The following is a 13,536-nucleotide window of genomic DNA, read 5'->3' as shown; positions in this document are numbered from 1 at the left end:
ATTAGCCGTTATCTAACCAATGTTATTATTACTAATTACATACTCCAGATACTATCACTATTGCTTAACAAAAGTAAATTATTATATGAACAAGAGCATACAGTATATATAAGGGTTATCACGTAAAACTAGATGTCCAATCTGTCAATTGATAAAAGTTTGTGCGTGCAGAGTTCATTTCACCGTCGGAGATGCTCTATTACTTGATCTTTCTGTTTTGCCTCATCTCAGGCACGATTTCCGAAGATACTAAATCGCCGCGTATAGTGATCGTTGGTGCTGGAGCGTCTGGTATCGCGGCTGCGTCGAAATTGATCGAGAATGGTTTTGAAAATCTTATTATTTTGGAAGCCGAGAATCGAATCGGTGGACGGGTAAATACAGTAAAATTTGGTGAGTGTAGCTATTACTACGGTAGCAATAAGGTATTCGCAATTACAAAATAAGATTGATAGATTGTTTACGTTTGTAGACGAGTATGTGATCGATTTAGGCGCGCAATGGGTTCACGGAGAGAAGGGAAATGTTGCGTACGAATTGGTAGCTCCTTTGAACATTACAGATCACTCGAAACCAATTAACGATGAAATATACACATCTACTGGTGAATTACTCGATCCTAGAATCACAAAGAACATTACGGATACTTACCTATCTTTTGGACGCACTAGTCCGGAGATGTCGGATGATGAGTGTCAGCATTCCGTCGGCGAATGTCTCATATACAAGTACGAACTTTATGCGTTTATATCGTCGCTTCACGAATGTACTCAGGATAAAAGGATTCAAATGAATATATAGTAATTGTTTTATCAGAAATTTATCTTGAATGTAATTCATAACTGTACGAACCAGGTTATATGGTATTTAAAAGATCGCAAAGTTGAGAGAACAAGCAAAAAGCAAGAAGAAAATATCATTTAATAGTAACATTATATTGGTGCGTGTAAAAATTGTTCTTATAGTATTATTTACATATATATTATTTATAGTTGTATAATATAATTGAATAATATATAATATCATAATAAGAATTTTTATATTAGTATGCAATATTAGGCATGTGCTCTCGAATATTATTACTTCCGTATAATTGAATTCATCTGTTCTTTAACATTATAATTTAGTATGATGAATCTGTTCGAGAATTTTAAATACACGTTATTATGTGCCTGTTCTAAATTCATATCTGAAGTGACGCGCATACCTTATCGTATACTTTATATATTGATCTAAAATGACTTTACATTAGGTTCAAAGACAATTTTGAGATGTTTCCGGAATTAAATGAAACGCTACAGGATCAAATACTGTGGCTGTTGAATTTAATGGAGACTAGCTTTGATCCGGCCGATGACTGGTTCGATATCGCAGCGAAAACGTATACCGATTATAATGTGTGTGAGGGTGATCTGGCGATAAATTGGAGGAAACGAGGATATGGTACTATTCTCGATATATTAATGGTTGGTGTTTATTATCTTACGACAATATATTTTATTCGTTGAACATGCTTATTTACCGTAAATTTCTTAAATAGAAAAAATTTCCAAATCCGGAGGACGAGTTACCTGTGCTAAACAAAACGGTATTTAATGCTGAAGTAACGAAAGTTGATTACTCCAGTGACGATAATACCGTGAAAATAACAACGCTCGATGGAAAAGAATATATAGCCGATCATGTCATCATGACACCTTCTTTAGGAGTGCTTAAAGCACAGCACGAAACTCTCTTTAATCCTTCATTGCCGGAATCAAAAATTAAGACCATTAAGGTATATTTAATTTTTTCCCAGAAGAAATTAAAGTTTAATTAACGATATTTAATTTTCGTTTTAGGGACTGGGATTTGGAAATGCTTGTAAAATATTTTTAGCCTTCGATGATATTTGGTTTACTCCCACAGAAATGAACAACGCAGGATATAGAATTTTGTGGAGTAAAGAAGAAAGGGAGAAGCTTGAGAGCGATGTAAGATTTGAAAGTTGCGCTACAAACGGATATGTTAATTTAGTTGTATATAATATAAAGATAAATTATATTTTTATTTTGTTTAGCCAAAAACGAGGTGGATACCTTACACAGCAGGCTTTAACTTTGTCGACCACAAGCCTCGTTTATTGCAAGCATGGGTATCTGGAAGAGGTGCACGGTTAATGGATGACCTCACTGATGACGAAGTTTTTGATCAAACAGTACAAATATTAAATAATATGTTGTTGAAACATTATAATGTCACTAGGCCAATAGCGATGATAAGGTACCGATCTTTCAGCTTCTATCTATTCTTATCTCTGTCTGATGACATTCTTTTTGTTTATAGGAGTAAATGGCATCAAAATAAGCATTTCCGGGGTACATATAGTTATCAGAGCGTAGATTCTATAAGGACGAACTCTACCGCGAAGGAATTATCAGAGCCAATTATGAAAATGGGGAAACCCGTAAGTTTTATTTGAACGATTTTTTGAAAAAAAATGAATACCAGATTACATATTGTTTCATCCGTTTCTTTTAGGTAGTTCTATTCGGAGGTGAAGCTACCAACAAAAACCACTACTCTACAGTACATGGAGCGATTGCCTCTGGGTGGAGAGAAGCTGAAAGATTAATAAATCTTTACGACAATTAATAGTATAATTGAAAATGCAATGACAAAATAATACATTTTATTTAGATAAAATTGTTCATAATTAATATGAATATAAACATTATTAACATGATAATAAATACGATACGATAAAAATTATATACGTAACTGTACATATATAAAACAAGAAATTTTTATTAAGTTTGAAATGTGTGCACGCGTGTCTTCATATTGCATATGTACAGTGAATTTATGCGACTGTACCAACATTCCAAAGTATTTCTTAGAAATTTAAAATTATATATAATTAATTCTTAATGACGTGATGTCGTAAAAAAGTTTGTGCTTGTTTTACTCCAGTATCGTAAGCACCATGCGTCGTAGAGTAAAAATTCTCATGCGTTGCTTCACCAGCAAACATAATGATAGGCACATCCTAAAATAAATTAATTTTCGTTGCATCGAGTATTTCATAATCAAGTATGTTGATTTTTCTCACCTTATCATCATATTTTTTTGCCTTGCCCCATATCGCCTCTGCTAAACTGTGTGGCGTAATGCCATCCGCGTCACATCTTGTTGTAATATGACTATAACTGCCACGAACATACTTATTTGCATTCCACTGGGTCCTCAAACATTTTTTTACTGGTGGTATTTTATCAAATCTTAAATAATGTTTAAGTAAATTTTCACAGTCCGTTGCGACCTGCTGTTCGCTTAAAGTTTCGATAATATAAGCTCCGCGTCCACCAATCCAACCAAGGAGTACACCTTCGTGATTTGGCAGAACATCGAAACCCGTTAGATCTCTAGTCCATATAGCCAGATTTTTATTGCAAAATACTCCTTCTTTCCAAAGTAATTGAAATCCTTTGGTACCAGGTTTCCACCAAGGAACACCAAAATCGAGGAAAACCTTATTTATTAAACCGAAACCTAAACATTCGATTGCCTGGCTGAAGGGATTCGGTAAGGAGGGAATGAACATCTTCTTATAATTCTCTTTTAAATAACCGAGAGAGCAGGTAATTATTACACAATCCGCAAGAATACGAGTATTGTTAGATATATTTATAATAAGTGGGGAATTGAAATCATTATCTATTACTTGTTGCCACTCGATTGAATCGACAGAGGTATTTAGGAATAAATTTTCTTTACCCAAACTATCAGCGATAAGTTTGGGTAAAGCCGTATATCAGGATTTAAACGACACGTGTTCTGAGCCGCCGACAAACTATAAATGAAATAGTTAGCGTTATTAAATTTTCCCGTACAAGTTCAACATTACAACTGATCCGTATTTACCTTAAATTTTCCCCAATATTTCGTGGACAGTTCATCAAGTGTGAAACAAGCATTATCTATTACAAGAAATCTAACATTCCAATCAAAAATTTCCTTCTTTATGGTTCTTGTTGCTAATGGGTCATCCTTTTTATGCAAATGTTTATTGAGACAATTTCTTAAAACCGCATCGATATTTTCAAAGCCTACTTCGATATCTTTGTTTTCACAATCTTCGCAATCTTCTAATGTAGTGCGAACAAGATCATCTATCTCCTCTATCAAAGCTTCATCTACTTTACAACCATTATTGCGAATGAAAATTCCTTGACCATCTTGACATTGTATATCCGAGAGTAAATCATGTTCATAACATAATTGGGCTAACTGACTTTGATCACCGTGTACAAACTGCGCCCCACATTCTATCCAAGCCTTATTCCACGGAATAGATTGAATTCGACCACCAATTTTATTTTGCGCTATGAGAAAATAAATAGTAAATATCATACTTGCATGCGGATGCAATTCCGATACGACGTTTAATTACCTTCGATTAATAGATAATCTTTGAAATTTGCTTCGTCTAATGTCTTCGCAGCCGCTAATCCCGCAATACCTGCACCTACTATTACAAGTTTCGTTCTTGTTACTTTTTGGCTTGACGCATTCACTGTCCTTTCCAGTTTATCGAAGTTGTTTATGCAACCGCGTGTTCTACGTGATTAGATCTGATTATTCTTTCTTTATTTGATTTTTCTTTTTTTATTCAATTTTAACAGTTTGTTTACAATTGTAATCAATTTTTAACATGTATGTACGAATTATTACTATATACAAATTTAAATAATTAAAAAATATAACAATATCGTAATTTTCTATCAAGAAGGAAAATTACCTAATTAATAGAAAAATATATTACTTACTGCTTGTAAATCGATAGTAGCAAAATCAATAATGCAGCAAGAATAGACATGCATGCATTTTATTTATTTACTGCTAAGTGTGGAATTTATATGTTAAGTTTCTTTTTGTTGAAAGAATAAAATAATAAAAATAAATGGTTATTGATTAAATCAGTATATTGGAAATATACATTTAATGTTTATATAAAGAATGTTTTTTAAAATGTAAATCATCAAGTAAATCTATAATTTACCGTGGTCCCTTATGAAGAAATGTGGCTCTGGTTAGAGCTGAGGCTTTAACCGCCTAAGAAGCATGCTAATCAATAGAAATAGAATATATGATTCAATATAAACACTTTAAATATAAATTAGCTTTTTCATTCATACTACTTTTTCATATTGAAAAGCAAGTAAAAGAAATTAATGAAAAAAAGGACAAGTATAATTGTCATAGATTACGCAGATTATCTTTGTATGTGTGCGCGCCTAGATATTATTTTTAAGATTAAAAAATAAAATAGATGTGATTGCATAAGACACAAAGTGTGAATTACAAATTTAAAGATGTAAATTATATTGGAAAATAAAAATCAAATCACACAGAATCTTTTAAGCCATGCGATGATCACAAAAATAAGCTTATTTTAGAATCAGTTACTGTTTAATCATCCACAGAATCATTATGTATAAGTAATAACCTTTTATCTCAACTATAATGAGTAATCAGAAAGACTATTTTGCACCGTAGTTACCCAAATATCCCAAATAAAATTGAAATATTAATTATATATATAAAAGTTATAAAATTTACCTATAAAAATCTATTATTCTATCAGCTTCTCTGAAACCCGTTTCAACTGCGCCATGCACAGTAGAATAATAACGTTCGTGCGTCGCCTCTCCAGCGAAGAGGATTATCTATTGAATAAAAATTATTAAAGAATCTGATACCCATTTTACCTTAATTATTCAGTTAATGGAAATGCATACAGGTTTCCCATCAGCTAATATAATAGGTTCAGCTAAATCTTCCGTTTTCACGTTTAGCTTTTCAGTTGTTATACTTTTAAAGGTATACGATCCACGGAAATATTCATCAGTATACCATGATGATCTACAAATAATATAATACATATTAACGTTAGAATACCAAAAAAGAGAATATTACAAATTATTACCTAATCATTTGATCAAATTTTGGAATATTATACGTTTTACTCAAAAACATTTCTAGTAATAAATATAGTCCATCAGATACATCCGTACCAGACAGTAACTCCATTTGTTTTGCAAATTTACCAGAGATCCATGCACATAGTACTCTTGGTTGATAATCCACAGAAATAAATGCGAACACATCACATAGCCACTCATAATCCTACATCATATATGGTGAATATATTTAAGAATCAATACTAATAATGTTTATCAATATTAAAGGATATAGCTGTATATTTGTCCATACTTGTCCATAAGATTTAATAAATTCTTCTTTATCTTCCTTAGACCATATTAAACTAAAACCTGCACACTCTTCTTGCCACCATCTATGTGGGAATTCCAAGAACACTTTATTTACAGTTCCAATATTTAAACCCTAAATAACATATTACAATTGTGTTTTAAATTAAGTGCATATGAAAAAGTAGAGAAATTTCCATATTAACCATCAATATTAAACTTTTACCGTGCCTTTATTGCATGTTGTTTTGTTCCAGGTAAAAGTGGAGTGAACATTGTGTTGTGTTTCTCTTTCAGAACACCAAGAGATGCAGTAAATATAATATGAGATGCTTTATATGTTGAACCATCTTTTGTTTTTACAATTATATTGTTATCTGAAGTATAGTCAATATTATAAACATCTTTGTTAAATTCTATTTTTTCCATTATAGGCAATTTATTTTTTGCATTTGATATTTTTTGCTGAAATAAAAGAAAAATTAACTATTGCTACATATACGTATATAATGTAATTATTAGTGATATAAAATATACATACTGATAATAAAGCAAATAATGTTTTATAGCCATGACTCTTCCAATTAAGTACAAGATCTCCATCACAAGTCCAATAATTTACAATTTCTTTTGCAGAAACATCAAACCATGAATCACTACATTGAATGGAATTATCAAATTTATGTATCCAATCTAGTAATTGCTCGGCTTTATTACGACTAGTAAACGGATTTTTGTCAAATGTTTTATAAAATCTGAAATATTTAATTTAATTTAATTCAATTCAGTTGCTTATTACAGCGATCGGAAGAGATTTCGAATTTTAGCGGTAAAATCAGGCCGGACGTGAGTCACTAACCTTGAAATGAGAAAGTAAGAGAAAACCATAATGCATTTATTAAAATTTGTACATTATTATGTATAATTTCTTACATTGTGCGATTGTGCTTCATAAAACTATTGTATTACGTTACAAATTATGAATGATTTATATCTCTCTATAAAAAATGTGACACAGGAACATAAATTATATATACTTTGTAAACATGTTCGCAAAAAGGTAAGAATTATTACTGAATTAGTTTTATAGAAAAAATATGTTTTCATTGATTATAAAACATTTTGTATTTCAGCAATGTTGATCCTGAATTGGAAAAGTTGAGAAGAGAGGTTGATGGTCCTCCAAATTTAGATACTGTAGCATTAAATATTCAAAGAGCTACAGCACAAATTCATGCTTCTTATCTATTCGAAGAGATTGGAAAAACCACATTGCAAAAATTATGTTTATTACTAAGTTCTACTGCAACAGGGAAAATTTATAATGGGTGGCAAGAATTTGCTGCACATATGGGCTTAACAATGGAACAAATACGTGTATGCATATAATATTCAATGATGATTTTATTTAAAATTGTTTTGTTAGCTCTTTTTCTTACAGTGTATAGATTATGATTTTAAAGGCCTGCAAGATCCAACTTATTATGTATTACTAACATATGTGCAACATGCTGAGGCAACTATAGATAAGATTTTGAGTATTTTACAAAGAATGCATCGTTTTGATATAATTAATCAAGTAAAGGATGATGTTTCTGATCTAATTAACAGAATTTCACAAAGTACTACGGCAAATGGTATTTTAATATTTGTAATAGAAGCAGTAGAAACCTTTTCTTTCAATTTAGCTTAGATGAATGGTTTTTATTTGTATAGAATCAATCATGAGACCAAATAATGTACCAAGAGCTCCATTAGTATTAACTCCAATTAATTTTGTACATAATATACAAAGACATAAATCAGTCTCTGGGCATGTTATACAAGATAATTTAAAAAAGGTATTATAGAATATTTGTGATTAATGTCTTTATATCAATACAAATTGACATTTTTTGTTTATTTTCTTGATAGACTAAAAAACTATATGTCTGTAAAGTTATGTTAACATTTGCTGATGATGGTTCAGAAACTGCACAGCATATAGCAAAAATATTCAGGTCTAAGGAGCCCAAAATTGGAGTTCTCATACTTCAAGAACAGGAAAATTATGTATATAGTAGAGCAGAAGAGTTTATAGATGATTGTTTTAAACAGGTAAAACAATTTAGATGTCTGTAGATTGAAAAATTTAATTCAATTTAATTACTATTAATTAATAACATTTAGGTGAACTTTATTATACCTATACTAACGCAAGGATATATGGAAAGAATAAATAATTCTAAGAAAATCTATACTGAAGACCAAAATAGATTAGATGCAAAGTACATAAAGTATATATATTCTCTTTTAAGATATGAATATGTGAGAAGTCAATGCATTAATTCCCGTGTAAGGTAAGTTTGTCAAATATTACTGTTTATATTGATGTATTTACATAAATATTTCTCTTTTCAGGTGTATAGTTCCTGATAACGAAGTTTTCACAGTTGCAACAACAAATTTGCATCCAACTTTGCAAGCATGGTTTAGAGAGAGTGACATTGATGCATTTGTTAAGAACATTCTTTTAAAGAAATGTTCAAAATAAACTTGTATAATTTAATAAATAATTTAAATTTATATTTAATAAGTAATTTTAATTTTATATATAATAAATAAATATTTTAAATCTATTTATATACTCACTGATTTATAAAATATTCTCCATATGACTCTGAATTATGTATATCATCCGATATATTTTCAGAAATATCATAGTATATTTTAAATGTTTCTATACTTTCTTCTTTTGAGAGAATTTCACCCTTTGCAGTAACAAATAAGTGTCTATCGAATTCATTAAAGCATTTTGATGAATCTAATAGTTTGTGTGGATAAGCAAGATCAAAAACAACATTCCCCTGTTCACCATGAACCCATTGTGCACCTAATTCCACTACATTATCCGCTGAAAATATAAAATTACAATTGCTTTAAAAATAAGTGCGTTTCTTTATCCTATGCAACAAAAATTGAACTTTTGTGTATGAATGTTTAATGAACGTACAATAGAAACAGAAATAATTTACTTACAAAATTCTACTGTATGTATTCTACCGCCGATCCGATCTTTTCCTTCGAGAATTGTAATATTTTTTAATCCCTTTTCTATTAATCTAGCTGCTGCAGCAATACCCGCTGCTCCAGCACCAATGATTATTATTCTTGGATCTTTAAACATTGTACTGTTTTAACAACGTTTTGAAGTAGTAGATTGTAATTAGTATACTATGATATCGTCATCATATGTACATAATTTATTCAGTATTTAATCTTTTTATCTAGAATAACAATAAATACGATTAATTTTCAAATGAAAATACTAAAAACGTATCCAACGTAACTATCAATTCGTATTATCTGGTATTGCCAGTACCATGCTTCGATCAGCTGATCTGATGTATTCCGGAAGTGCATAGCGCCACAAATACCGTAATACAAAATTTTCATCTTTATACAAAATGCTAATGAATTCGTGGGTCAGTTTTGGAAAAGTGATTTTAAACATCGAAATGAATATTAAACTCGATATGCAAAAAAATTGATTGAGACTTACTGTTCAAGTTATAAGTAATTGAATTTTGCACTGGAATTTCATCATTTATCATTGGTAAACTGTAAATTTTTATGCATTTATAGGAAACTAGTACATGCAAAATTACACATAATGTAGGTAGTATGAAAAAATATATAAAATATCCAAAATATATATAGTGCTTAGGATACTTCACCCGCACGGTACGATGTCTGATGATGAACTGCCCTAGTATGTTGCTGATTCTCTCCCTACCTGTCGTTGGGTTTCGTCTGTTCATTGTGCCTTTCTGGCTAGACTTTACTTGAAGCTTTTATCTGACCTCGGATCATTAGGTTTACAGCTTGGGGAGGATATGTAATTCACAATTTCCTAAAGAAGGGAATGGGCTTATCCGTGCCATCAAAATTATCAAAATTCCGAACAGTTATAATTAGTAGATTAGTAGATTAGTCTACTGATTAAAAGTACAGTATTGATTTTTTAGCTATACCTTATTTCCCGGTTACAAAAATTCATTTTGTATCGGATTGAATTTGGTATATATTAAGTATAAATTAGATGTCGATAATATGAACGTTTTAAATATTGATAAATCGATTCATTTTTCGATGTGAAGCAATCGAGTATTGAGTATCGAGTATCGAATCTGAATGTAATGTAAATAACTTCCAAAGTGTTTCTTTATTATTAATGTTAATTTTTAATAGATTCTCAAGAATAAAATAATTAATATTATCGAAAAATACTTTTGAAATATTGATAATGGTGGCATTACGACATATTCACTAAATATATTATTTGTTCTTTTAAAGTTTGGGAATACAATTATATGGAATATAGGTTATATGTGGATTCCTTAATAATACTAAGGAATAGAGATATGTCTGTGATCACATAAATTATTCGTTTGAATCGTTTTTGAATCTTAAAATATTTAAAGTATTTAATTGTGTAAAAAATGGCACAAGAAAAAGGAGATCCTCCACGAAAGGTTATTTTACTATCTGATATTTTATCTCTTATCAATTATATATCTCTAAAATTTCTCTAACTAATAAATTAATAAATGTTTCTTAATATAGAGATACAGAAGAGAAGCAGACAAGGAAAGCAGTCCCCTGGAAACAGATGACGATTATGTTCCTTATGTGCCAGTTAAGGAACGTAAAAAATATCAATTAATTAAGCTTGGTAAGCTTGGACAACTTAAAGATGAAGCTGCTGCTGGTATTATCGGGAAAAGTAGCAGTGAGAATGAAAAGGATGATGCAGATGATGATGATGGGCAAGTATGGGGAAGAAAGTCGAACATTTCTTTGTTAGATCAACATACTGAATTAAAAAAATTAGCAGAAGGTAACTGTGTATGGCATACTTCATGAAATAAAAAATTTTCAATAACTTAAATTAACTGATTCGTAAAATATTTTAGCTAAGAAGGAAAGTGCTATGGAAAAACAGTTGAAGGAAGAAGAAAAGATCCTAGAGAGTGTAGCAGAAAATAAAGCTTTAATGGGTGTAGCGGAATTAGCAAAGGGTATTCAATATGAGGACCCAATAAAGACCAGTTGGAGACCTCCAAGAGCAGTTCTTGCTGCAGGAGAAGCAAGACATGAAAGGATTAGGAGAAAACTTAGAATTTTAGTAGAGGGAGATGATGTACCACCACCATTGAAAAGCTTCAAAGAGATGAAATTTCATAGAGGTATACTGAATGGTTTGGAACAGAAAGGTATCGTTAAACCCACACCAATTCAAGTTCAAGGAATACCAACAGTGTTAGTATACATTTATTGCATATACTTAGTCATGTTTCTGTAAAATATTAAGTATTTATTTTTATCCTTTTTGTAGATTATCAGGTCGCGATATGATTGGCATTGCTTTCACTGGTAGCGGTAAAACATTGGTATTTGTATTACCTATTATAATGTTTTGTCTAGAACAAGAAGTGGCTATGCCATTTGTGAGAAACGAAGGACCATATGGTAATACTATATTGTGATAATATAAAAAGTAAAATATTTAGAAAATGATATTAAATATGACGTTTATCCCCTTTCAGGTTTAATCATTTGTCCGTCTCGAGAATTAGCGAAACAAACTTACGATATTATTCGACATTATACGAATACTTTACGACAAGCAGGTTGTCCCGAAATACGCAGCTGTTTAGCAATTGGAGGTGTACCTGTATCAGAATCTTTAGAAGTTATTAACAAGCAAGTATTCTGCCAATACTTTGATTTTTCCTATTTCGATATTTCTATCGCATTGTATAATCTTTGCCTTCGTTATAGAGGTGTTCACATTATGGTGGCAACTCCTGGAAGACTAATGGATATGTTAGATAAAAAGATGGTAAAACTTAGCGTGTGTCGTTATCTATGTATGGACGAAGCTGATCGTATGATCGACATGGGTTTTGAAGAAGATGTGCGAACAATTTTTTCGTTCTTCAGGGTAAATATACTTTGTTATATTTTTATTATATTAAAAATTGTTTGTACTACATTTGAGCATATATTTCATATAGGGTCAGAGACAAACGTTGCTGTTTTCCGCAACTATGCCAAAGAAGATTCAAAATTTTGCGCGTTCCGCTTTAGTAAAACCTGTGACGATTAATGTTGGTCGCGCAGGTGCAGCGTCTATGAATGTAATACAAGAAGTTGAATACGTCAAGCAAGAAGCCAAAATCGTGTATCTCCTGGAATGTTTACAAAAAACTCCCCCACCTGTACTTATATTTGCCGAGAAAAAGCAAGACGTTGATGCTATTCACGAATACCTATTGCTAAAGGGCGTTGAAGCGGTAGCAATACATGGTGGAAAAGGTATATTCAATTTTAATGCGATAAATATCATCAAGTATATTTCTAGTGCTTAAATTGTGTAATTACTTTTTTATAGATCAGGAAGAAAGATCGCGTTCTGTAGAAGCTTTTCGTGAAGGCCGGAAGGATGTATTGGTTGCAACGGATGTTGCATCCAAAGGTCTCGATTTTGCCGATGTGCAACACGTTATAAATTACGATATGCCGGACGATGTTGAAAACTATGGTAATTTAGCATGTTTCTATTAAATTATTAAGCAATGATTAATTACTTAAATAATTAATTTTTATGTATAGTGCACAGGATCGGAAGAACTGGGCGTTCTGGACGAACTGGAATAGCAACAACATTTATTAACAAAGCAAATGACGAGTCTGTGTTACTGGATCTTAAACACTTGCTTATGGAAGCAAAACAAAAGGTTCCACCATTCTTGCTGGAACTTTGTTCAGAGAATGAAAAATACCTCAATTTGGGAGGTAAGACGATTGCAGATAACATTTACATTTTCTTTTTTATTAAGAAGCAGGAAATAAGCCGTGTTTTTTATTACATTTCAGATGAGCGTGGATGCAGTTATTGCGGTGGTCTTGGTCACAGAATCACAGAGTGTCCCAAACTGGAAGCTATCCAAAACAAACAAGCTTCGAATATCGGACGCCGTGATTACTTGGCCAGCAATGCAGCTGACTATTAAACTGGAATATTTTGTACATATCTTTTAAAAAATAGTGATTTCTTTGTGTAATATCGTATTTTGTATAAAACACCGATTTTGTAAATATTCATACAAAATTTGTATTTATAATTAAACATTGATATTATCTCACTCCTTCCTTGATACTGCATACTTCCTGCTAGCTTTAAACGCGATGCTTTTATGTTTTCTCTGTTCATCAATTTGGCACACGATACGCACAAAGA

The 13,536-nt window shown here is 31.3% G+C and overlaps 4 protein-coding genes across 5 annotated transcripts; 3 read left to right on the top strand and 1 right to left on the bottom strand.

Moving 5' to 3' along the window:
• The first annotated feature begins 96 nt into the window (after nt 1-96).
• Nucleotides 97-2,751, top strand: LOC126923965 (spermine oxidase-like). The gene is made up of 8 exons (XM_050737937.1): nt 97-393; nt 473-728; nt 1,253-1,466; nt 1,541-1,777; nt 1,842-1,973; nt 2,060-2,262; nt 2,326-2,446; nt 2,521-2,751. The coding sequence occupies exons 1-8, from the start codon at nt 192-194 to the stop codon at nt 2,632-2,634; spliced, it is 1,479 nt and encodes a 492-aa protein (XP_050593894.1). The 5' UTR covers nt 97-191; the 3' UTR covers nt 2,635-2,751.
• LOC126923953 (spermine oxidase-like) lies at nt 2,650-10,073 on the bottom strand. The gene is given in 13 exon segments (XM_050737910.1): nt 2,650-3,028; nt 3,092-3,832; nt 3,904-4,364; nt 4,433-4,599; nt 5,602-5,708; nt 5,781-5,904; nt 5,969-6,168; nt 6,256-6,387; nt 6,483-6,716; nt 6,793-7,006; nt 8,883-9,144; nt 9,270-9,517; nt 9,968-10,073. Coding segments are annotated over 12 exon segments (2,919 nt in total). The 5' UTR covers nt 9,418-9,517; nt 9,968-10,073; the 3' UTR covers nt 2,650-2,899.
• On the top strand, nt 7,113-8,869 carry LOC126923978 (uncharacterized). 2 transcript variants are annotated; one of them, XM_050737964.1, is made up of 7 exons: nt 7,113-7,311; nt 7,385-7,628; nt 7,678-7,888; nt 7,968-8,092; nt 8,166-8,348; nt 8,421-8,590; nt 8,652-8,869. In XM_050737964.1, exons 1-7 carry the CDS (start codon nt 7,298-7,300, stop codon nt 8,782-8,784), a joined length of 1,080 nt encoding a protein of 359 aa, XP_050593921.1. In that variant the 5' UTR covers nt 7,113-7,297; the 3' UTR covers nt 8,785-8,869. The 2 variants fall into 2 exon arrangements, with proteins under 2 accessions (XP_050593921.1, XP_050593922.1); XM_050737965.1 differs by having other exon boundaries at nt 7,118-7,311; nt 7,693-7,888.
• Nucleotides 10,074-10,310: 237 nt separating the features above from the next.
• On the top strand, nt 10,311-13,441 carry LOC126923961 (ATP-dependent RNA helicase abstrakt). Its single transcript, XM_050737929.1, has 10 exons — nt 10,311-10,765; nt 10,857-11,130; nt 11,207-11,552; nt 11,629-11,762; nt 11,840-11,996; nt 12,075-12,237; nt 12,311-12,611; nt 12,688-12,837; nt 12,909-13,091; nt 13,173-13,441. The coding sequence occupies exons 1-10, from the start codon at nt 10,733-10,735 to the stop codon at nt 13,307-13,309; spliced, it is 1,878 nt and encodes a 625-aa protein (XP_050593886.1). The 5' UTR covers nt 10,311-10,732; the 3' UTR covers nt 13,310-13,441.
• Nucleotides 13,442-13,536: the final 95 nt, after the last annotated feature.

Source organism: Bombus affinis, chromosome 14 (assembly GCF_024516045.1).
Source record: "Bombus affinis isolate iyBomAffi1 chromosome 14, iyBomAffi1.2, whole genome shotgun sequence".
In the NCBI taxonomy this organism is placed as follows: Eukaryota; Metazoa; Arthropoda; class Insecta; order Hymenoptera; family Apidae; genus Bombus; species Bombus affinis.
This window is presented reverse-complemented; position numbering and strand designations above follow the sequence as displayed.